At 40.7% G+C, this 25,695-nt stretch overlaps 1 protein-coding gene across 4 annotated transcripts in view; it reads left to right on the top strand.

The window, feature by feature from the left end:
• The window catches only part of myt1lb (myelin transcription factor 1-like, b), a 136,325-nt gene that overhangs the window by 56,963 nt on the left and 53,667 nt on the right, over window positions 1-25,695 (top strand). For all 4 annotated transcript variants that reach the window (XM_028437508.1, XM_028437507.1, XM_028437504.1 and 1 more), the window contains 2 exons: window positions 2,188-2,233; window positions 7,874-7,907. In XM_028437508.1, coding sequence (XP_028293309.1) covers window positions 2,188-2,233; window positions 7,874-7,907 — 80 coding nt within the window. The remainder of the gene's footprint in view (window positions 1-2,187; window positions 2,234-7,873; window positions 7,908-25,695) is intronic.

Raw genomic sequence — 25,695 nt, 5'->3', positions numbered from 1 at the left:
CGAGCAGAACTGGTGCAGACCGCCCCTATTTAAATTAGTGTTTAATGTGGAGACGTCAGTGCGCACAAGCACACTTGAGGAAGTTAAATTTGAGGCAGATGGACTTCTCTGTCTGCTGCACAAACATAGAAAACTAAATAAACAAATAAAAAGGTTTTTTTCAAAACAACAACTTTAAAACCTAATGATATTTTTCCCCCTCATTTAATGTGGGTGCTCCGTCTGGTCCTGTAACTCTGCTTTGATCAGTGCATGCAAAATAGGCAGATTTGGACAGAAACCATCCTATTGATCTACCATTGATCTGAGTTAACACAGCAACACAGTCTGTAAATCAGTCTTTGAAGATTAATTACTGACCATCATCCAGCGCAGGTCTGAGCAGCGCTGTGTCACGCACACTCTCATACTGTGCCATCAGTGATCACGCGTAAATTACGCATCTGATCTGCTGATTCTGGCCTGACATCAACACGACACGAGACTTTGATGGTCAAAACATGGAGAGAAAGTAAATCAGTGGAGCGGTGAGTGCGAAGCGATATCAATTCATGGTCATATCGAGCCATTGTCATACCCTCTTTTTCTCTCTCTCTCTCACACACACACACACACACGCACACACACACAACTGGAGCCTTTTGCTAATCTCCACTGTATTTTCTGTCCACATTTACTGCAGCGATGATCTCTGCATGTGTGTTTGCACCTCCTTCTTAGTTGTACATTTTTTCCGAACTAAAATTATCACCGCAAACACTTCCAGATTTTACCAATCATATCGCTCTCCCTGCACAACTTTATTTGCATTTCCTCCTCCCATATTTTTGCTCCCCCTGGGAGATCCACCTACTCCGCATATTCATTAGAGGAAAACGCGTTAAATTAATTGACGGCAAATTGGGAAGCGCAGCTCACTCGCTCTCCTGATTCCCTGCCCTTTGTTTATTAGCGCATGGAGTGACATTTGCAAAGGTTTTAATATCACTAAACTTTTTGTGAGTCCGCCCCTGAGTGATACTGAATTGGTCGCTGTAAGAGGGGAGAAAAGACTGATAATTTATGTTCCATTTTTATTTACTTTGTTATAACTTTGAAACCATGTTCTCGTTGCCATGGGAACCTATCAGTTTTCCTCATGTAGGCATCTGTACAGTACCCCAGTTTACACAACTATTGAGGTTGCACCCTCTTTTGCAAACTAATCAAAGGTATCTTTATCAATAAGCGGCCAAACATAACACAAGTATGGTAATAAAAATTCCTACCCAATTCAATGAGACACGCAAAATTTCCCACAGTCATCCAAACCTGGGCTTTGTATAATGTGTAGTAGGTACCCTCCAGGCTAAATGTGGAAGACAGGTTGACAAAAAGACCCATTTTGACTATGTGCTAGTGTATGTAGTAACATGATAGTGTAGGTGTAGTTGAATGCAAATGAAAATGTAATCAAGCATTTTAAAGTAGAGATGGGCAATATTGTCGGCTGGTCATTGCCATAACATGTAATATTGGTCAACATCGGTATCTGTTTTTCCACCGTTATTAAGAGTGATAAGTGCTATTGCTTAAAATGAAATGTTAGAAATAAATATGGCACATTTTCCATAACTGAAGTTGAATTAGTTTTCTTATTTTGCAGAATTTATGCTTTATGTGAAATACATCCAATGGAGCATTAAATCAAATCTAGGCTTATCCTGTATATCTAATATTAGTTTGGGGGAGGGGGTCGATATATGTATATCGACATCAGTTAATATCAGAAATTAAAGGTTGGACTAAAGTGGAATTTATAATATTGGAAAAATGCTAAAATCGAACATCTTTAATTTTAAGTACATTTCTTTTACGTTTTTTAAAAGACCTTGCATTTCATAATAGGATAATTTCTAAATGATATATAATATAATTTATAAACATTGCCTCAGCTTAATACATACATTTATTCAGAAATTAAGGTAAATAGTCCAGGGTTGAGCTTCCTTTAGAAAAGACATTACCAAAGTATATCAATCTGTCATCTGCATACAGCACCTGAGATAACATAACATGGTGTGAATTGTATTGATTATTTGACTTTGTGGTTGTAAAAGCTAAACCAAAAAGTACCTTATTTGCATTCAAGTAAAATATTTCTGTTCCCTTGTCAGTGTTTAACAGCCTGTTTGTGTCTTCCTGCAGATGGAGTTGAATGCTGACGCTAAGCACCATCGCACACGCTCCAAAGGTATTTACTCACATAAAATCACTTGCATGTGAACGATTGCTGCCTTTCACATTGACCTTCCTTCTCTTTACAACACACACACGTGCACAAACACATGCAGTGCACATGCATAATTAGCTGATCCCAATGCGTTCAGCGGATGTTATTGTCCCTAAGGAAAAAATAACAGTTTAAAATATTTTTTAAATATAAATATTAAATCAAGAATTATTTCGATTTGCTCACACTTTCTTTCTTTCTTTACATATTAAAGACAAAAGCTCCCGCTCGTACATAATTCATTATCTCTAACTTCTTAAAGATCAATTGTCTTTGACCAAACATGGAAAGCTGTGCTTTAACATCGTGAGGATCAGGCTCTTTGTCGGCTTTATAATGAAGGTGATGAACAGGTCTGATTGAGAAACAAATGCCCTCTGCTTTATTACAGACAGGTGATGGCTTGTGTCACCAAAATCTGAGAATGAGATTTAAGCATTAGAGAACTGCTCTTTAAATAAGAGCTACAGCTACTGTAGCTAAATAATAGGCACAAAGAATGTTGGATTACTGTAAAAGATTATAAACTGAAACAATAACTCGGAAAACATTTTTACTTTGCACATACGCTTCTTACTGTTAATCACTTTTAAGACACTGAAAGGACTGTGGTTACGCTAAATGACATGTATTATTACCGTCTTACCATTGTGTGGCCTCATACTTAGTTTATGTTGTGATAAGTCAAAGACTTTAGACAAAGTTGGGCTACAAACATGTCATAATGTGATGGAATCTCTTAATGCAGGTTTTAGGATAAAATGCAGCAACATCACGGCAGCTGTCTGATATGTACAATACTCAATGTTTTTTGTCATATGCATACAAGGTTTTAATCAACATCAAACCAAAATCCTCAGCCAACCTTTTGACATTTTTGAATAAAACACATCCAAATATAGGTTTTTACAACAATGTCTTATTTGTTCAATAATAACGTTTTCATCACATCATGTAAAAGTGATTAATGCTAATAGTTAGGGATGCACCGAATATTTGGCCACCAAATATATTCTGGCCGAATATTGCAAAAAAAAGCAACATTCAGCCTTCGGTTTGGTGAGAATAGTAATGTGTGACGCAATGACGCAATCAAACAATGTGCAGTGATTTAGAGTCGGAAAAGTGTGTGCACGTTGCTGCAGGAGCAGCAACAGCAGCTACTCCTTTCCATACAAACACAGCCAGAGTCTCTCCTTTCCGCTTACCGCTCTACGTCGTCCGTCACCACGTGGAACTGACTTTTTACAAAATGTGGAATAACAAGGGAAGGAGGAAACAAAACTTTTTCAATGTTGGTCCTCTGAATGAGGCTAAAGAGATGTACAGAATATCACTGTAGCAAAACCATTATAAAGTGATTTTTTTCATCATACCTCTGCTTTAATGCACTTTAGTTTTTTTTTTGGGAATGCATGTTTTGTTTTATTTGAAGGGCTAATATAAATGAAAAACTTTGTTGTGCTTTTTTTCAAAAAGCAAAGGCTACTGGAATTCTCTAAAAAATGTCAGAATATTCAATAAACATTTACTTTCTTTAAAAAACATATCTAAAAATGTATTCTAGGCTTTTTATGCACTATTTTAAGAAATAGCGAAAAACTTAACAACCGCATTCGATCTTCGATATTTGGCCAAGCGTTCATATTTTAATCGGCTTCGGCCACAAATTTTCATTTTGGTGCATTCCTAGTAATAGTCGCTCAAGTAATTCCAAAAGAAAGGGCCGAATGCTCCTTAATGCTAATAATTTTTTACACCAATCGGCTCTGATGGAATGAATACTTAAAGCAAACTCCGATATGCAAAGGTCACATGGGCGACCTCTGATCAGTCTGTGGGCTGAGTTGTCTTCCAATCAAGAGATTGGTGGTTCAGTTCTTGATTAGGCCTTTTTTTTATTCCCATTGGTGTATAAATGTGTGTATAAATCAGGTGAAATCAAACACTTCGATGCCCCGTTGATAAACCAAATATATTTTAAAATGCACACATTTTAAATCATTGAATCCTTTATGTTACAATTATATACAACAGCGATTTCAATAGTGGGAAAATCTATCAGAATATCACACAGTGTTTGGTTCATCCACTTTTTCATCCAGTTATCTTTGCACTTAACAATGACATTACTGAAAAGTTACCTAATTTAATTTGCGTGATGGATGTATCACGGGGTCAAGTGCGGAAGTGATGTGTCCACAGCACAATGGTCAGAGATCACTGTCTTACATGGTGGTATTTTTTTTGTCAAATCTAAATCTGCAAGAACAAAGACAAATTGTGGGCGAGCATTAACTTCTCTATCCAAGATAATTATTTTATGTTTTTTCTGTAACAGCTGTCGTCCATTTACCTTTTCTTTGAATCAGTGGCTATGTGTGGCAATCAAATGCCTTGCCTCTGTGCTGATTGGCTATTAAACGTAAACATTTATAATGCTGATCATGAGAAAGGGAATCCAAACGTGTGTGCAGAATATCTATTATGTAACAAAAGCAGTCAGAGAGCGCAAACCTCCACCAAGCACCAAATATCAGTTATCCTGTTCGATTTCATAACATTTATTTCAATGTCTCACTATGGGATACAGCCTCCGCGTCATATCACACTTTCTCATAAAGCCAACCTGATTGGCTGGTGAAATGTGTTCATCCACCACAGGTAGTCCTGCCCCCTATAACTAGAGTGGGCGAAGAATACATTGGTATTCAAAAACCTCTTCTCATTAGGAAGCTTCTTGCTGCAGCAGCTTATGTGTCCACAGGTAGACCCTACTCGGATTGGACACTGCTGCTGGTATCCTTTCTTACGACCACCAGGTCGACCAGTGTTTTCCGTGCCCCTACGCTCGGGACTACACTGCTTTGGCGCCTTCCATGGCCATCAAAAGTCGACCGCTGACACCCCTGTCTTCATCTCAGCTTACCGCTACTGCTTGACGCTTCCCCATGGCTGTCGAGCCATCACACCAGTTGGCGGCTCGGTAATGACACCGCCCTTGCCGCCCCACACGGTCACCGGGCTCTTGTCGGCCCTCCGTTACTTAGGGGCTAGCAGCCAACGTGCCAGCCCTAACTAGCTTCTGCTCCTTGGTTGGAGTAGAGAATGGAGGGAAAAGCCCCACACACCAAGGGGGCTGGAGCACAGCCAGGTCTGCTCAGGGTGCCTCAGGCTGAAACGCGCCCGGCGGGCCTTTGATGCCCTCGGCTCCTGCCGCCACCGCGCTGTTTTACAGTAAAGAGCCTTCGTGAACAGTGGAAGATGTTGCCCTAAACTCCTCACACAGAGTAGGAAGGGGAAGACGACACCTTCATCACTCCAGCCCAGGCTGCACAGCCGACGGCCTCCGTTGCCTCTCGGGATGGAGATGAGGGGAGCAACCACGATCCCCCACTTCCCCGGCTCAAACATGCTCAACGTGTGCCAGAGTATGCGGGGCTCTGCGCCACTGGCGCGGCCCACTTTTCCTGGTGCAAGGGGTGCCTATGGGCATCATTGCGTCCAAAGAGGTGGTCACCACGGACACCAGCCTGACGGGCTGGGGCGTGGTGCATGGGTGTCCTATGAGGGGTTTCTGGGATGTGTGAAAAACCTCTAATGCCCCTGCATTAATTGCTTGGAGCTCTCAGCTGTGTTTTCTTTCGCTGAGGCTTTCCTTCCGTTCCTCATGGGCCACCACGTCCTGATGAGGAGGATGGACAATACGACCACGGTAGCGTGCATCAACCGCCAGAGTGGATTGCGCTCCATCAGTTGAACCTGCTAGCACGCAGGCTGATCCTGGGGGGTTGTGGTCGCCTCCTCACGCTAAGGGCGACGCACATCCCAGGGGCCCTTAACGAGACCTGTTGTCCAGTGGGACGCCATGTTACGGGGGGTGGATGCTCCACCCGGAGGAAGATATATGGGCTCGTTACGCAATGGGCCGAGGTGGATCTGTTCTCCACTGTCAGCCGTGGATCTCCACGATACAGCGCGCTCTGGCTTCCTTTACCAGGTCTCTGTACTCATGTAAGTGTAAGTGTGGCGGGACACATCCCCTTACAGTGCTCCGATGGTGATCTTGTCATTTCTACAGGAGCTGTTTGAGAAACAGAGGGCTGTCTCCACGGTGAAAGTCTATCTGGCGGCTATCTCTGCATGTCATGTGGGTTTTGGGAATGAAACGGTGAGTCAGCATCCTCTGATTGTTAGTTTTATGAAAGTGGCACGCAGATTCCTCCTTGTGTCCAGGCCGCTGGTGCCTATGTGGATATGACTGCGAGCTTCAGGGTGAGTGATCAGCTCTTTGTCTCTTGGGCTCCGCCCCGTAAGAGGAAGCCTGTTACTAAGCGACGCCTGTCGCAGTGAGTAGTGGAGGCAAATGTTTTGGCTTATTCGAGTCAGGGTCTGCAGCTGCCTGAGGGCTTGCATGCTCATTTGACTCGAGGTTAAGCCACTTCCTGGGCCTTGTTCAGGGGAGTGTCTGTTCAGGATATTTGTGAGGCGGCGAGTTGGTCCTTGCCCTTCACTTTTGTCCGGTTTTACCGTCTGGATGTCTCCGCTTCGTGTGTGGCAAGGGCGGTTTTCCTTTCCTGGTCGGTTTGTTGCTGCCCTGCTGGCTGGTGTAGCGTGCGATAAGCTTATCTGCAATACGGGAGCTATAATAATCCCATAATAATACATTGAAACAAATGTTATGAAATATAACTTTAGGTAATTAACATAACCCTGGTTCTATGAGTAATATGAGTGAGATGTCTCACAAAGACAACCCTTCTTGCCGCCTGAGTGAGAAGAGGTTTGCTTATTGAATGCCAATGTATTCTCCGCCCACTCTAGTTATAGTGGGTAGGACTACCTGAAGCGGATGAATACATTTCACCAGTCAGTCAGGTCGGCTTTATGAGAAAGGGCTTCTGTGATATGATGCGGAGGCATATACCTCATAGACATCTCACTGATATTACTCATAGTACTGGGGTTATGTAAATAACCTAAAAATCATAGTACCATGATCGTTCACACTTTAAAAGCTTGCAAAAACATTACATTGCCATTAATACCAATGTTGTTAGAGCCAAATAAATGGGCACCCCTGATCCGGATTAAAGATTGAGTATATTGATCCGAATCCCCTACAAAATTTAGGTCTATACCTGGTTAAAATGTTTTCAAAATCAGTTCAGTACTTTTGACGCAATCCTGCAAACAGACAAACAAACAAATAAATAGATGCTAGTGAAAATATTACCTCCATGGCGGAAGTAAGAAGGAAAATTGTAAATACAGTACATAGGTAATTTTAAACGGGTGTGATGAATAAACTGTGTTCTTGTCTGCTCTGGTTAAGGGTCATGGAGGGTCAGGGAAGCAGATTACCATATTATTGCACTGGTCATATTATAATGGTTTATATATGAAATATATTCTTACATATGTCACACAAATCAATAAAAATTAGTTGTGAAGCTCCACAGATTACAGTGTTGCAGTGATAAACTGTTCAGCAGGTTTCTTTGTATGCCTCACACACAGAGCCTGTGGATTGTGTTTGCTGGAGTCAGTTTCTGTTTTATAATAATTCTCTCTCCTTCTCTCTCTCTCTCTCTCTCTTAGTGCCTGTGGATCCAGCATTAACAGAGCTTTTCAGGTCAGTGACACTGGAAAAAAAAAACAACAACTGCTCTACCCTGATACACACAAAACAGCCAAAGAGTGAGGCACACATACAGACACACTCACACCATTGTTACCTGTGTACTAAAAATGTTCAAACACCTGTCTTCCCACCTGTCTTGTTTATCATTGCAGTTTCCCTCTTACAGTATGTATTATTATTCAGCAGCTTTTCATGAAAATATAATTTCACTATATTTTTATTTAACTCTGTCTGCTTTCCCTTCTTTGGACATCTTGGGGATCTCAAAAGATGATAACATCAGAACAAAAAGCGTCCATTTCTCCCTCTCCTCTCGTTAATGCGATTCCTTTTCATGAAATATTAAATAAAAGGACTTTACCGCTTCTAATGATCCAAACAGACGAGCTGAATAATTCTGTTTTAGGCCAGTGTATTTGATATTTAGCACGATGGTCAATTATCAATTCATTACCAGTGCAGCAGCCCTCCAACTCACTCTACGCCTACAGCCTCAAAAATTCTTGCTGGGTGAGTTAAGTGGAAGGATGTGATTAATCTTTTCTTTGTCTGTGGAAATGTTTTCTCTCAGTATGTTCTGACGACAATTGTCATTGAATGCCCACGGGGGAGTATTAGCTTTGTACAATTATTCTTAGGGGTCACACTATTATGCATTTATTTATCTATGTTCATAAGACACATGTATGATACAAAACATGAATATCAAATGATGTGTTGGCAGTCATGCAACACAACACAATAATACAGAGGTGCTCTTTTGTTTGTCACACCCACACACACACTGTGCCACTATGTGCAAAGTAAAACTGACCAATTTTATTCTGGTTTAAAAATATTTTTTTTGTATTTATTAGTGAATTTCCACTGAGTTAGACTAGCAGCTTTTCATTTCCTATTCACGCATGGAAAACCAACTACTCTCCCTTGCCAGTAGGTGGCAATAGGTCGCACAATGGCTGCTTTGTACTACTTTGTGAGTTTTTCACGACGGGTGCATGGTCTCTGACTACTAAAGGTTCAAAACTACACGTTTAGTCTTTGCAAAGTTGATGATCCTTAAACCAGTTGATTTAGTTTGTATTTAAAGACAGTAGCAGTTTTCATTGGATGATTAATGGAGGTGTGACTTTGACTGAAAAAGCTCATTTGAGCACTTTTTGGAATTTGAAGCATTTTGTGAGTAGCCTCTTCTCTTTAAAGTTGTTTCTAGTTGGTTTTATTTGTGTCTATCCTTATTTCTAAGTCAAAGTTTGTTTTTCATTTTCGTCCATTTATTCCCCTTCTTTGTCTTTGGGTCTGGGCTCCCTGTACGTTTCGAACACTCCCAGTCATACCAGTGTGTTGGTTGACTGAGTACTATACCCTTCCTATTTCTCATTACTCATTCAGGTAGGTCATCCAGGTCATGTTGATTCTGGTAGCTTAGTCGAGGCAACTGGACATGGAGTTATTACCTATTTTTTACAGAACATTGAGTAATATACAGATCCTGGCAAGAGCAGATCAATGGTTTGAGAGGTCTGAAAGAAAACGTTTATGTTACCAGGAAGGGACAAATCTTCAAAAAGAGGAGCAAAGTTGAGACACAACCTCTCTAATATCTATAATCCGATCATCTCTTGACTCAACAATAATCTACCTGAATCACCAGATAGCAGGGACCCCTTCGTATGCTAACAGGCTAAGCACTCAAAAGAAACATGCAAACGCCACACAGAGAGACATTTCACAGCGTGAAGCCACAACGCCATTGATCACAAACAAGAAGCGTTTCAGGAAATGACTCAAAACAATCTTTTTCACTTTAAATATTAACGAAATGGCATTAATAAAGCTGAGGTGTGATGCTCATAGCCTCTAAGGCTAGCTCACTGAGCGTTTTTCCTTTGATTGCAAAATGAAGTCACGACTGGAAACAAAGATCCAGTGTTTTTTATTACACTGGGGCTGAATGGGATCTTTTTGGCAACGTGGAGTGTGGTTATTTCCACGTCCTCTACGTGTCTTTGCGAGTCGTTTCCACCCCAATAATGTGTGAATTTCATTTTGTCCTTGACTGTGCATTAGGGGGTGGATGCTGCTAAGATAAGGGCTCCTACCTCCCCATATATCAATAAATAATATTCCACCTGGAAGATTACTGTGTAGCCTTTAGCTGATATTCATAGATAGTAAAGATGTACTCTTCCTCCCTCATTCGCCAATCCCTCTGCTCCACTTTCACTCGTTTGACCCTTTCCTTCATTCTCCATCATTCTCACCTCCCTCTCTCCCTTCTTCCCCCTGTCTGTGCTGCTGGTGCTTGCAGATAGTAATTAATCAGGGGATCGAAGTGAAGCCTATCTTCAGGCTGAGGCGTCTATAATGTCAATAATGTGGCTCGATGGCCTCAATCCCAGAAGAGGGGAGAGACTTTGGAACACACTTGCCTTTGCATTGGGCAACTTACGGATTGTGTTACTGCATTTCAGTACACAAACTTTACTCAAACCTGGACTCCATCAGTGCTAAATGTAATTGTGTTGATGCGTCGTCACAGATGGGATTGTATTATTGGGATGACACAGTAGAGAAAATACTGGCATTGTGTCTCAAAGATGTGAAACAAAATAATAAAGCAGACTGTATAAGATTAAGATAAATTTGTGAGTGTGAAAAGGGAATATAGGACCAGTTAGAAAAACAGGCTTTTGAACTGTATTCTTACTTGGAAAATGATTTACAGTTGCTGACTGCAAGCATAACCTGGACTAACCTAGCTGGCAGGAGGGCTGCAGGACTACATTGGTTATCAGTTGCAGACGAAAGAGATATTACAGTAAACCATGAGCCTCTCAGTAGCATTAGACTAAGAGCAGGGTCGTGAACCCAGTGTGTGGTGTGGGAGCTAACGCTGACCAAAGAAGCTCTGAAGCCACACAGGCTGGGTTATGTTTTTACATCAGCCAGACTGGAGCTGATGGTGTCTGAGAGAAAGGCCTGGGTGTGTCATTATAGTAGCTGAGAGGAGGGAGTGGTACAGTGTGTTGGTGGCCGCAACATTATTGTTGTTGTTCATTTGTCACAGATATGAAGAACAGCTGTTAACTGGCATGCAACAAAAAACTATTCCATGGCAAATGCATTTATTCAATTTTTGGACTTTTTTCTTAAGCTTTGATTAAATTTTATTGATAATTTCTTTTTTTTTTGCAACTTATTAGGTCAATTTTAATGGCATTTTCAAAAATAAATTCAGGGTCCCTCCTTTTTTGGAGAGGTCACAATCTTATCTATCTTAAAAGGAGTTTACATAATGTACACTTTGTTCTTCGGTCCCTCCACTGTAAAAAAAAAAAGTCTGTAAAAAATATGGTGAAAGACATTCAAATAGAAACAGTGAGGGTGCTTTCATACATATGGTCCGGTGGACTCGGTGCGGTTCAGACAGTGAATCTGCAACATTGTTGCATTTTATTTTGGTCCGGTCAGCTTTCACACATTCTATTTGCCAAGCACACCAAACTTTCTGAACAACGTCACGCGGGCAAAATGGTCGAACGCCTATTGGACAGAATACTTCAGCCTCCGTAGACTTCTGTCAGAAACATCATTAATAATAATTCAATATAAACCATAACCACATGATCCCATAACCTGCACAAATGCGCTACATGAACACAGATGATGCCACTCCGTCTCACACCTGTCAACACTCAGTGGCGTCATGCCACCGGTAACTTACCAGTAAGGATGTATGTAATATGTGAAGATGTGAGAATGTATGAGCAGGTGAAATATAGAGCAGTCAGGTGTGTAGTCATAGCTGATCATGTGAACAGTATGAGGAAGAGAGAGAAGTGAAATAAATGAATGATGTGGGAGTAAGTATGGAAGAGGGTGAAGAAATGTTTGACGTGTTTGTTTGTGTGCTGCCAAAGCCAATCTGAAAATGGATGGATGGATGGATGGATGGATAGATGGATGGATGGAGAGATAGATAGATAGATGGATGGATATTTGTGTGTGTGCTGCCTGCTGGAGCGCTGGGTTGTGTGTGTGTGTGTGTGTGCGCGTGCCTGTTGCCGCGACGGCAGTCTGTGTGATTGCTGTGTGCCGCTGCCCTGTCACTGATGGAGTTGCTCCATCACAAATGCGCTTCAACGTGAAGTCCTATATTTAGCCCTGTTTGCTTTCTCACATGGTTAAAAACCGCACCATGCTTCGTTTGAGCCGAACCGAGACCCACATTTTATAGAGGACCAGAGTTCACTTGTTTGTTCCGCACCAGAGTTCAAGGAAGGACAAACAGGATGAAAAACAGTGTTTACGCCAAGGCCATAATTGCACTCAACGGACAAAAACTGGACACAGACACACTGATAGGGAATTGTGCAATAACAGAAACACAGTGCAATAACCACAAATGTGGAATGACTTGTGGTATGAATGTTATGTTTCTTATGTTAGTTTTTATTTGTTTTTACTTATTTATTAATGCTTGGTATCTATGCACCTTAAGGATTGCACTTTTTAATTTTGTTGTACTGGCACAATGACAATAAAGTGATCACATATCGCAAAAAGACCGGACTATCAGAGGAAGCAAAGCATGATGCGTATCAAGGAGGCATGTGTGAAAGCAACGATAAAGACCGTAAAACCACATTTATTCTTTTCCTGTTTATACTGTATATGTTCAATAACAATTAATTGAGAGGCTCGAAAAAAAACACAGATTTTTACCATAATTTTTTTTTAAAAATCATAGCAATTTACAGTAAAAACATATTTAGTATGGTCTCATTGTGTGTATTTGGTTTGTTTGTTTAACTACGAGAGGATTTGATTTCATTGGTAGGATCATTAATTGAGACGGCGCTAATATTTGAATCTTACATGATCAGAAACTATTAATCCGTCGGTTGTGTTGTGCTTTAGTTCTACTCAGTCGGTCCTAGGTTGTGTTTAAAAATATATATCTGCTATAAATCTGCATTGCTTCCTACCCTTTTAATGACTATAGTAGATATATGCTCCTTCATGTCAATAGGTGGCAGTAGGGAGCACAAAAAAACTGCAGGACTTACAGTATGTCGCAGCATGCAAATCAAACAATAAGTTGTAAACACAGCTTTTTTGTTGTTGTTCTTTTGTTTGTGATACCAAAACAAACATTTGAACTTGTGTTGATCTATTCTCTTGTGCTTATATGTGATGAGGCAAAAAGGAATCTAAACCTGGGAATAGGTCAGAGTTGTAAGGCCGAAGAATAGATATTCATGTATTTCTATAACAGATTTACTTCAGCCCATCACCTCAGAGGAACAGTACACGTTTATAGGACTTATTTTCATTAAATGATATACAGTATTACATAAAACTACATACAGGGTGTGTTTAGTAGGATTTAACTGGGGTTATTAAGATGGCCTGACAAGTAAAAGTGTTTTGATTTTATGAAAATGGCAATAAAGCTCAAAGATAAATTTGCTGACGTACATAGTGAGTGTTAAACTCAAGGCCTGCGGGCCAGCCATTGCATTAATGTTTTGCACTGTATCTACATGTGGCTCCTAAACTACTACAAGTCTGATATTTCTGATATAAACTCACCATCCACACAACTCATCCTCCACAAAGAAGAATGTCACTTTAGAAGGACCAACTCTTGTGTGTGGGTCTATTGAATAATATACCACTCAGATCTTCAACCTTTTTCCCTTCAGACATCCCGTCTGGCTTTTTCAGACGACGAGTAGCTGTCAGAGTAATAATAGACTTCAGGGATGACTACACGCTGCAGAACAAGGACTGCAAACATTGAAGGGAATCCAGGTTGAAGTTCAGGTTTGATGTCATCAGAGTTTAGGAGATGTTTTCAGCATCTGGCCGTGCGTCATCATCACAGCAGCTTCCGTCTGTGTGCGGTGGAAAGACATCAGCAAAGACATCAACAGTAAAGGCATCCTCTCGAAAGCTGCAATTACATGGATGAATATCCTTTATGAATGAGGGAGGCTTTCACAGCGCACCATCTCCATAAACCTCAGCGAGGTTTATATACGCCGCTTCAGGTTGGGGGGGTGTGGAACTAGACAGAAGGCTCACTGCATAAACATTCCCTCCACATCTTCTGTCATTTGCATTTTTACGGTCCGTCATGCTAATCATGTTTATTGGGGTGTGTAAGCACTGCGCATGAGCTCCAACAGGGAAGGACAGCTTTGTGCCAAAGACAGGATGGTGATAGAAATGGCTTCTCAACCCCCACACTTTTGGAAATGAATGGTGTTTCCTGCAGTGATCCAATTTCAAAAGACAAAAAAAAAAAGAAAAAAAAAAAAGTCATCTTACATAACCAGAGCAGCACTCGCTTTTACTAATTATAGCATTAATGCACAGCGAAGAATGGCCCAAGATTTGAAAGAAAGGTTTAGCCAGTGACGCTGTAGATGAGGCAGGACTGAGTCACCTCCCCATAGGAGGATCATGTTTGTTCATCTAGCTAAAGTAAAGAGACAGCAGTGTGTCAAAGCTACAGCTACTTTCAAGGTGAATGGGTTTTTGCGCCTCAGGCTCGTTGGCAAAGGTAAACATTAACTCCCTTATTTGCATTAATCACAAAAAATATACACAGTAGGCCAAATGAGATCCGGTTTCACCTTGAATGCTTTCGCTCCTGGTGTGCTTTAAGTCTGACATGTTGGGAACAGTTAAGTAAGAGGGATAAGTTGGAAAGCCCTTCATTTTTTTAGCCGGCAGGTATACAAGTCTGTCCTCCGTCAGTCACCGAGGATTCACGGACACGCTCTCAGTCTGATCATATCTAATGACATTTTGTAACTGTAGCTTCAGTATTGATATTGATTGAAAGATCATTTCAGAAAGTAATATCTCAACAACAACATTCATTCTATTTAAAATATTGTTTTTTTATATACGTGTTTTTAGATGGTGGGAGGAAATATGCAAACTCTGCACAGAAAGTGTCAAGGTTTTGAACCCAGGACCGTTTCGCTGTGAGGCAGACATGCTAACTCTGGGCTGCTCCTTAAAATCAATTGTCCTTCCAATTCTTTTTTTTTTTTTAATGTTTTTCTCCTCCTTCCATCTTTGACAACTGATTACGGACAGGTTATTGTCTGATACCATGTAATGTCAAGTGTTCAAGAGTTTGAGTTTATATTCCAAAGGCTTTCAATAAGTCAATAAGAAACTAGTTCTATTCTGCATAGGCCTACATCTCATACTGTTTTGTTTTTTTTCTTTAATAATTGCACTTTTGGTTTAATATATTTGGAATTTGGTGATGAAAACTGCACTTTTTCTTTAGTTTAGTTCGTTTTTTGGTCATGGTCATTAGAAAAATAGGTGTTAAATGTTGTGATAGTATGATTTCAGCTATAATTAGCTATCTGTTGTTGGTATGTGTTGTTCTTAGTTTTGGTCATGGCTTGTTATTTGAAAGTGATGTTGGGTTTAAAATTAGAACAATAGAGAATCACTGCCTTACGGTGCTCTGGATATCTCTAATTACCCAAAGAAAGTTGGATGGATGGATGGATGGATGGATGGATGGATTGATGGATGGATGGATTGATGGATGGATTGATGGATGGATTGATGGATGGTTATATAAACATCCCAGGAACAACCTGGAACTGGATTTCTTGCTTGAAGATGATCCAAACATGACGTGCTCTCATGTTGACATGTGCAACACATTTAATTGGAAAATCTGTGCGACATTAAAAAGTGATGAACACACACACTCTGAGTGGCGCATTTTCACACTAACCCGTCACAAGATTTTGAATCCAAAAATAAACACAACTTCATAGAGTTTTTTGGATTGCAAATGTTTAAAAGTTGAATTGGAGCGGTAGTCTACTCGTGGATCGTGGCCCCTTTTAAAAAGGTGACAAACACTTCTTGAAAATTCATTTTCACTTTTTAATTGCACTTGTAGTTGAATTTAATTTGTTTGCAGATAAAAAAACAAAATAGTTGTTTCGTCCATGTATTTTAAGGTGTTCAGCTATAGAATAGAATAGAATAGCTTTCGTGTCCTTATACTTTATACAACGAAGCAGCATTAAATTGGGTTTCTCGTCATCTATTTATCGCCCACCGTCAATCTCCTTCTTCTTCTTCTGTGGTCATGGGAGAAAAACTGGTGCATGTGTAGAACGTTAAGTCTGATTCATTCAAGCTTAAGTGTCAATTGCATTATCTGGATAGGTTAATCAAGCGGAACCAAGCTGTTTACATGCGTTTAAAAATCCAGTTACTATCGAAATATGTGCTATTTATTTGGTTTCCTCAAGTTGCATGTAAACACACTAAGTACTGTAGCTGCGTTTCCATTACCCTTGGAAATGCGCAAAATCTAAATAGCGCAATAAAAACTGGTAATGGAAACACTCAAATATCGCAAAAAAGTTTTTACCGCCTTCATGAGGAAGTATTTCAGACGTTTCAATATTGAAACGTGTCGCAAAAGCGCTATGGAAAACCTTTTTCCTCAGATACATGTCACAGGACGTACCTGGTCACATGACCACTGCACTCCGAGTAAACATGAGGCGGTATGTGTAAACAGAAGAGGAGACAGGGACATTTTTTAGCGTAATGCTTAAAAATTATTACTGCCACATTAGGCATGAAACAACAAAGGAATACAGTGTTATAAGGAGGTTCTGAGCGTTCGTCTTCCTGCAGCAAAGTCTCAGTGGGATGAGATTCCACGGGAGTTACAAAGCTCTTGCCCAAAACAGCCTACAATGGAAACACGTTCAAAGCGCAATTTTACTTTGTCGACATTTAGAAATATCACTTTTATTTTGCGAGAATCTGTAACGGAAACCCAGTTACTGTCTCCCTGCTTTTAATTCTCACTGTGGTTTGGTCAGCCCTTTATCATAAACTTTGATAGAATGCCAACAATTTCTGTTTTATTGTGTACTTTTCCACCTTTTGTCCGTTTAACACAAAGTTCTAACCCACCCCTGAGATTGCATCAGGCTAAAATCATGTGCATTGTTACTGTGATGAAAGTGTTTCAATAGGGCGTTTTCATTCTTTTTGGGGCCAATAAAGCTTTTTTAATTAGGCCATCAGGGTCGGTATAAACTCAGCTGCTAAGTGAGTAAAGTGGGCCTTCTTTAATTGACAGCATTACAGCCGTAACGCGGCTGAACTGATCGCGGTAATGAAATGATTCAGTGTAATTGTGGAATGTGACAAGCATGGCTGTAACTCCCTGGTCCTCATGCACTCGCTGATAAACCACCTTTGTTTCACACACATGCGAGGACTGGCAAGCCCAAGGTGCTCTGCCTCATCCTTATTACTCACCATTCTCCTTGGTGACACAGAGAGCCAGATCAGTCTGTGTTATAATTACTTGCCCTTGTGTGCTCGGGGTCATTACTCCGAGCTGTCCACCTCTGCCTCCGCCGCTCAGCCTGCGTGCCCACCAGGCCCGAGCCCCTGCAGCAGTGTGCACATAACTGCGGGGTGGTGGCGGGCAATGCCAAATCGATCAAAGAGCAGAAGAATAAAAGCCCTTTTCTTCTTTTTTCTCCTATCTCTAGCTCTATCTAAAAGTGAACAGATGCACGTACGAGCTCACTGTGTGTCGGATAAATAAAGAGGCCTAAAACAAACATGCAGATATCTGTTCATCAGCGCGTCTGAGACTTCCTCCTATTTTCACTGCTTCTGTTTTCGTCTCTTTATTCAAGTTGACGTTCCTCTGTGATTCTCCTTCCTTCCTCCTCACTTCCCTCTGTTCCTCTCTTTTTTTTTTCTTCCATCCTCTTTCTCTTCCCCTTCCCTCCCACCAGCTCTCTCAGCTGTCTCTGGCACGGCTAATTCCCTCTTCAGATGGTGCGGCTCCTATTTGCATACTTATCAAAGTGTTTGGACTATCCGACAGCTTCTGTTGGATAGTCCTCCCTCCCACCGTCCTCTTTCCTCCTCCAGCCTTTAGATGCAGGTGCATCACCTACTATATATCCTCCACCTCCCTCCGTTCTTTGTCTTTGAATACCCTCTGATGCTCTGTAAATACCTTCAGGCCTGAGGGAGCTCCACACTGGGGAATGTCCACAGGTATGGTGACCTGTCAGAGTGTAGGCACCAGTTTCACGAAGATCATTTTAACTTTTTGAAATGACATTTTCATTTTGGTGCAGCCATTATTTAGTAACATGTTGTATGTAACATGGTTGAAATAGGGATTAGGGTTGGGGTAATGTTCATTTTATTACCTACAAAACAAAAGAATGAAATGAAAGGAAAGGAAACGTTAGCCTTTAACCACTAAACATATAATGCATAATAGGTTTTGCATTAACAGGTCTCCTTGGTTTTCAGTGTTTAATGTAAAGAAGCAAGGGTTTAAGAGGACTCAAACCTTTGATGCTCAGTCACTAAAACTGTTTTCTTACTTGATTTTTAAACTAAAATCCACCCATCCATTTTCAGACTTTGTCCTTAAACTAAAATACTTGTATGTGGGTCAGCCATTTTTATAGAAAGAGGTGACACGTCTGTTGCTAATAATGTAAAAATGTTGGGACTACTTAGGTGTTGATACAAATGTAAGAGTAATCATTTATATAGTGCTTTTCATACAAATATAGTTGCTTTATAGGTTACAATATAAATATACATATTTATGTAGATCCTTTCCAAAAAATTAGAATATCATGGAAAAGTTGTTTAATTTCCATAATTCCATTCAAAAAGTTTAACTTTTTGGCCCACAATTTAAACAATTTCAAGTATTTATTTGTTTATTTTTACATAATTTGGGCTTCCAGCTCATAAAACCCACAAAAACAGGAATTCAAAAAGTTTTTGCAGAAAAAAAAGAGGAGAAGAAGGACTGGACTGTTGGCCAGTGGTCCAAGGTCCTCTTTTCTGATGAAAGTAAAGTGTGCCTTTCATTTGGGAATCAAGGTCCAAGGGTTTGAAGGAAGACGAGTGAGTAACAGAACCGAACATTGCACCCCAAATCATGACTGACTGTGGATATTTCACACTGGACCTCAAGCAGCTTGGGTTCTGTTCCTGGTTTTATGAGCTGGAAGCCCAAATTATGGAAAAATAAACAAATACTTCAAATCGTTTAAATTGTGCAGTGACGTGCCGTGACTGACTCGTTGCAAATCGAGACCACCAATGACAATTTCATATGTTTCTGCTGGCAAGACTTAATTCAATTCAAATCAATTTTATTTGTATGAAGCAAATTCCAACAAAGTCATCTCAATGCGCTTATCAAAATATAAAATTCATAATAAGAAAGAAAAAACCCAACAAAATCCACATGAACAAGCATTTAGCCATCTAACAAAATCAACATCGTAAAACACCATTAAAGAAACATAAACAATTATTTAATATAGCCTCCATACTCTCCCAACAAGATATATCTCATGACACGGCAGCGCATCCGTTGTTTGTGTTGGAAACACAGAAACACAGAGAAAATGACAACAACAACAACTCGGAACAGCCTCAGTGAGGAGCATTCACAAAGTCAATCCTTCGTTTTGTATCATTCACTGTGAAAAGTATGAAACATGTTCTGACCTTACCTTAGCTGAAGCTCTGGTAACTCAGGTGTTGGTCTCCCACCTTTTAAAAGCTGTAGTTTTTCCTCAAAACAATCATCTCTAGCGCTGTCATCCTGCCTGTAGTGTTATCCCGCCCACTAGCTAGAGAACGTAGCAGCAGCAGTCACATGGCATCAATTCACTAATGTACTGTGAACTTACGTATAGCATTTAGCATAGCGCTCTTAAATGGTTGTCATCTTGGGGACCTGACTGCGCATGTGCAAACACAAAAAACACGCAATGGGAATGGAGGCAGAGGAGCAACGTGCCTTTGGGAGGGGGCGTGGCCTCCCTCTGCCTTACAGTGGAGTGAGACTGTGCAGCTGTTCCAGGAAATAGCGCTGTTTAGTAATTTGGGCTATGAAATGCACAAAATGCGGACACTTTCAAACTTATAGGTACTGTAAGCTATTGGAAATGGAAAAATAAATAATTTATAATTATATTATAATTAAAACAAATAATCAAAATATCAATTCACCCTTAGGTAGGCACTGCCTACCTTGCCTGCCCTGACTGCACGTCACTGAAATTGTGGGGCCTGAATCTATAATCTATGAAAGTTTAACTTTTTGAATGGAATTATGGAAATTAAACAACTTTTCCATGATATTCTATTTTTTTGGAAAGGGTCTGAATATATAAAAAGAGGACCCAACTCTGCCCATTATTCTATGTACATGAAACCATCACAAACCCAAACCCTAACCTTAGAACTGTTGGTATTCTACATATTTGCAAACCAAACCTGGGTTTCTATCACACAGGTAACACAAACCCACAATGGTATTGCTAATTTCTTGAGTTTGAATTCAGAAATATTGGTTCAGAGAGAAGAAAAAGTCTTGGTGCAGCTGGTAAAAAGTTAGCTAACGGCTGTTTTTCAACTGCAGTCCTTGACAAATGTGTGTTTGCGCACCATATTTGTCAATTTTATGGTTGGAGAAAAACCCTAACCCCAGAAACTTTGTGATTTTCCTGGAATTGCTCTTAGCAAGTAGTTGCTGGAGAAATTCATGGATTTTAGATAATTTAACTTGTTTCTCTGAACGTAGAGCTATCATTCCAATTAAAAGCACTTACTACCTCATTAACAGAATACATTATTAATCAGTTCATTTGCTTGATAGAACTTTCCATGGCTGACTTTTTTGTCAATTAAGTGGAAACCATATAAGAGTGTTTCAGGAAATCTAACGCATGATGCAACATAACGCATAATGCAACATAATCATTGGTCTTAGAGGGAATGGCTATCATTCATCCATCCTTAAATGGACACAAAGTACTGGTGCAGCACATAGAGTAACGTAAGACAAAGGGTGAGATGAGGAGAGCATTGTTCTTGAGTAGCTGGTAAAGCCCCATAAATTCACCTGGCCTTGCCTGTAAAGGAGTATTTTTCTCATTGCCAAACTGAGAGGGAGTTTCATCCAACCCACGCAGGGCAGACTTAATAATTACTCTCACTCTGAATGCAATTTCCTGGCCGTGGGAAATGATTGACAGATTGTATCCATGGTGTCAGGAGGGGTTCAGCCACGCCCCCTCCTGACTAAGGGAGAAATTAGAGAACAGAGGGAGCTAAATTACACCTTAGCAAAAGACCTCTGGCAGGAAGGCTGAAGGAGGAGCATGATGAATGAGAAAAAGATCAGAGCAGAGAGGTAGAGGGTGAGTCACGTAGGAGCATGGAGATGATTGGTGGAAAGGCTTGGTAATACATCTGTAGCCCCTACATTGCGCACAAAGGCGAGCACTGAGGTAATGGGTCTGCACTACTATTGGAGTGCGGAGGGAGAGACACTTAAATGCCATCTTTGCAGTCTGGATGCTATTTACTCTCTCACACACACAACACACACATATACAGTCATTTCTGTGCTATGTCATGCTCTCAGAGCACTCAGAAAGCTATGAGAGGCTTAGGGTATCTAAGGTAGAAGAGCCCAACAACAGACGGATGTGGGTGTAACGATGAGCAGATCCAAAGTAAATGGATAAGATCTGATCTACTGTGAGACTGAAAGCAGACCTGCATTGTGTTCAATCCATACTGACCTTAGAAAGTAGACCCAATACAAAAAAAAAAAAACACATCAACACAACTAACTGACAAAAGAAAGCCTCAAAGCGTTAGGTGTAGGTGCAAAAAGGTTGTGAGCTGTGCATCTTTATTCCCAGTGCTGCTACTTCCTTAATAAATATTCTCTAAAACAGGCTTATTCAGGATGCTGGATTTTCCACTGTATAAGTCTATTTGGGTAAACGACTTATGCGCAACTTATTAATGGATTCTTCAGCCAGTCCGGAGCATCGTCTTATGATTAAAAATGTAAACTGTGTATCACTTTGAAATGAGAATGGCTTTGTGTATACAGTATGCTAGTAGTTTAACTCACTTAATTGGGAACCCAATGAAAGCCTGTTTACATCAGAAAGCCCAGAGTAACTTATCTGTGCTACATAATTGATTAGTAGCTGTGTTCCCATTACAGTTTTTCGGAAAATAAGAGTGATATTTCAAAAGCTTCGACAAAGTATAATTGCGCTTTGAACGTGTTTCCGTTAAAGGTGTTTCGAGCAGCAGTCGAGTCATAACCCCTGTGGAATCTCACACCGCAAGACTAGGCTGCAGGACGTTGGACGCTCAAAACTTTCTTCTAACACTAAGCATTCCTTTTTTATGGTTTGCTGTCTAATGTGTAGGGATGTGCATCGTTTAGGAACCGGTTCTTAGTCAAACGATCCTTTGGAATCGCCAACTTCAAACGCCGCGACTTTAAACAAACATACGCCACTGGTAAACTTGCGGTGACGTAACACACACAGGCTGCTGCAGAGCAGCGGTGAGCTGAGCTGCTGCATTTCACAAAGAAGGACGACACCTCGGGGATCGTCTCCTATAATTCCTGCAAGATGGATCTGTGCACCAAAGGCGGTAACACAACCAACATGTCCAAACATTTGGCTACACAACACAGCATTATACTCAAGCAATCACGTGTCTTTGACGCACTTAGCAGCACCAGTGCTAGCAGCTAAAGACACTTTTATACAGACAAGCTTTTAATTAACCTCTTTTATTAACTTTGTTCTTCCTTATTTTCAAGGACTGTCTTGTATTCTATCTTTGTACATCACTGTTTATTCTGTTTTGTGAAACACTGTGTTTTTACTGTAAAGCACTTTGTGATTTCTAACTATTAAAGGTGTTATATAAATAAAATTTACTTATGTTGTGTGATAATGATAAAAATGAGGTAAATTTATTATCCTAAGCCAATAGCCACTTGACTTGAGAAACCAGATCGATAAGCAGGAATCGATAAAGCATCGGAATTGCTAAATCCTTATCAATATACATCCCTACTAATGTGGCAGTACCATTTTTTTAGTATAATGCTAAGAAATGTCTCGGTCTGCTCTTCTGTCTACACGTACCGTGCCATGTTTTCTCAGAGAGAAGTGGTCACTAGTTTTTATTCCATTATTTAGATTTTAGGGTAATGGAAACGCAGCTAATGACAATGCACAATCAACGGCCACATGAATGAAGGTACGCTTGTACGACGTGTGTGTGACTGCCTCTTGATGGCTCACTGATACAGTATATTCACACCTTTTCATGGAGAAAAAAGTCGGCACCATTGTCAGTTGACTTTCCAATAGATACACCAATTGAAGCCTAAATAGCTGACGTCCTGTTGTTTATTTAGGGAATTGTGCTGATTTCTGGATGTGACTTTATTTCTTTCAAGGTGACCTTGGAATAAAAAAAATAGGATGGGAGCTCATTGTGAATAAGTGGCCTATAAGATGTGTAGAACAAAAGGAAAACGTGTTTTTGGTGGTGCAAAGAAAAATGTTTTGAATTCGATGGTAAACGTTGACGCTCTTTGCAGTGCCCGGCGTTGCTCCCTGCAGTACTCATGCACAGGCACTTGTGGCTTTGGTCTGATGGTCCATTAAGTGCTTGCTTCAAAGACAGACGGTGCACTGAAGGCTTACCTCTATCTGGGTAAAGTGCTACCAGCCCAGTTTCAAGAGCCCTCGACTGGAGCATAGCCTTCAGAACAGGCTCTCCACTCTCAGAAGGAGAGCGGATGGAGGCAAAGGCCGACACACCGTCTCACCCTCAGTGACACACACAGGACGTTTACTCCTATGGGCTTTTTTCTAATTCATGCTGACAAAACTTTAGAAATACACGCTACACACACACACACACACACACATACTCACCTCCTGAGACTACACACACACACACAGCCTACTTCACATGTAGAGCAGCTATCCCAGCTGAGTGCCTGTCTTTATACAACCTGGCAATTTCAGCAGAAAGACAATCCGGCAAAAGTCCACAAGGCGCCATGCTGCTTTCACTACAGGGGGGTTGAATGGTAGAACATCCTCACTAGAGCCCTCGTTACCGATCCAGCAAGATCAGAATCATCTATTTCACCGGCACTCCGTCATTTGCACTTGAGTGGAGCTAGGCTGCAGAAGTCCCTTTACAATCTTTAAAGCAGTGTTTGAGCTGTTGCTAAAGTAAAGGTTTATTTGTAGTCCGATGGATCAATAAAACCCAAGAAATCGATAAAATGCATGTGCAATGATACACTTTTGACAAAAAAAATAAATAAATGTGTGCATGTGTGTCTGCTATACGCAAACAAATGTTTGCCAGGGATGTTTTGGGTGACATTTTTTTTTTCTAGGTTGCACAAGATGATCCTATAAATGAATCATGTGTAAATCTGTGAGGTGTAAATAATAGATGTCAGGAGAGGTAAAAAACAAAGGAGTGCTGTTATTATTTGTTAATAAGACACTCTGGAGCATCACTAACTAGATCTCATTACCTCAGTACTCGCAGGCATGCATTCGCTCACAGTCACACACACACACACACACACACACACACGCACGCGCACACATTCGCCCACAGGCACAAACACCTTGTGCACACTCCACATGCCATACACATCCAGAAGTCTCCCATTCCGCGTGACTATTTTTACCTGAGAAGCCTGCCGTTGCCTAGCACTGAGTAATTACATCCCACACTCCACCGACGAATGATTAGAAGCAATGATGGATGGGTTAACTCCGTCACCTTAAAGATGCCTCCGTGCAAAGCTAATTATACGACCATACTGTGTCACTTACCTGATACGTGTGATAGCCCGCTGCTGCCATAACCGTGGTGCAAGTGCGATAAAGATGGACGCGGTGCTTCTTAATCAACAAAGGAAGTATGATGAATTAACTCTGCTGCTGATTAATAGATATTTGTGCCTCAGTGGTGTCATAAATACTGATAAATAAAAACTGAAGATTCCTGGCTCCTATGGGCCAATGAGAAAAGTTGAGGCAGCTTCCAACGTTATAGAAGGAGTCCATGGTCAAACAGGGGGACATCTCCACCTGACCTCTGACCTTCTAGGATGAAAATCACTTAAAGTGTGCCTTTTTAAACTTTAAGTCCAAGCTCCTTCATAAAATCATGTGGTCAGGTAACATTCATCTTATGTCCTTGTCAAGCTGCCCCGGGATGGACATAACGGAGCGACTGTGGCTCAGGTGGTAGAGGGGTCGTCTTCTAATCAAGTAGTTAAATCCCAGTTTATACCTGTCTGTGTCGAAGTGTCCTTGGGCAAGACATTGAACCCTAAGTTGCTCCCTGTGGTTGACAAGCGCCTTGCATGGCAGCTCAGTCCCATTGGTGAGTGAATGTGAGTTTGAATGGAACTACTGGGGAAAAAAAGCGCTTTATGAATCAAATCCATTTACCATTTACCATAACTGTTCTTCAGAAAGGCACAACCTGCACCACGATGCCTCTTTTACATGCTAGAAGTGACATTGTTTTGTCTGATTCACTTTATTTCTATTGTCTCATGAACCCCCTTTGTCCGACTACAACATTTTGCTCAGAATTCTATGAAAAGACAACTATCGAGCATAATGATGGATTAAAGATGGATTAAATAATCTTGTTTGGTAAATAAGTGGAATTAAACAGTATTTAGTGTCTCATAAATAGATGCATTTCTATAGTTTTTATCATTTCCGGCCATCTCCCGCCTGGTTTGGGACCAAGACTGGCCCTCATTTTTTCAGTTTGTGTTCTAATCAATATCATTTCCATTACATTTTTA

This window comes from Gouania willdenowi, chromosome 22 (genome assembly GCF_900634775.1).
Source record: "Gouania willdenowi chromosome 22, fGouWil2.1, whole genome shotgun sequence".
NCBI classification, from domain to species: Eukaryota; Metazoa; Chordata; class Actinopteri; order Blenniiformes; family Gobiesocidae; genus Gouania; species Gouania willdenowi.
This window is presented reverse-complemented; position numbering and strand designations above follow the sequence as displayed.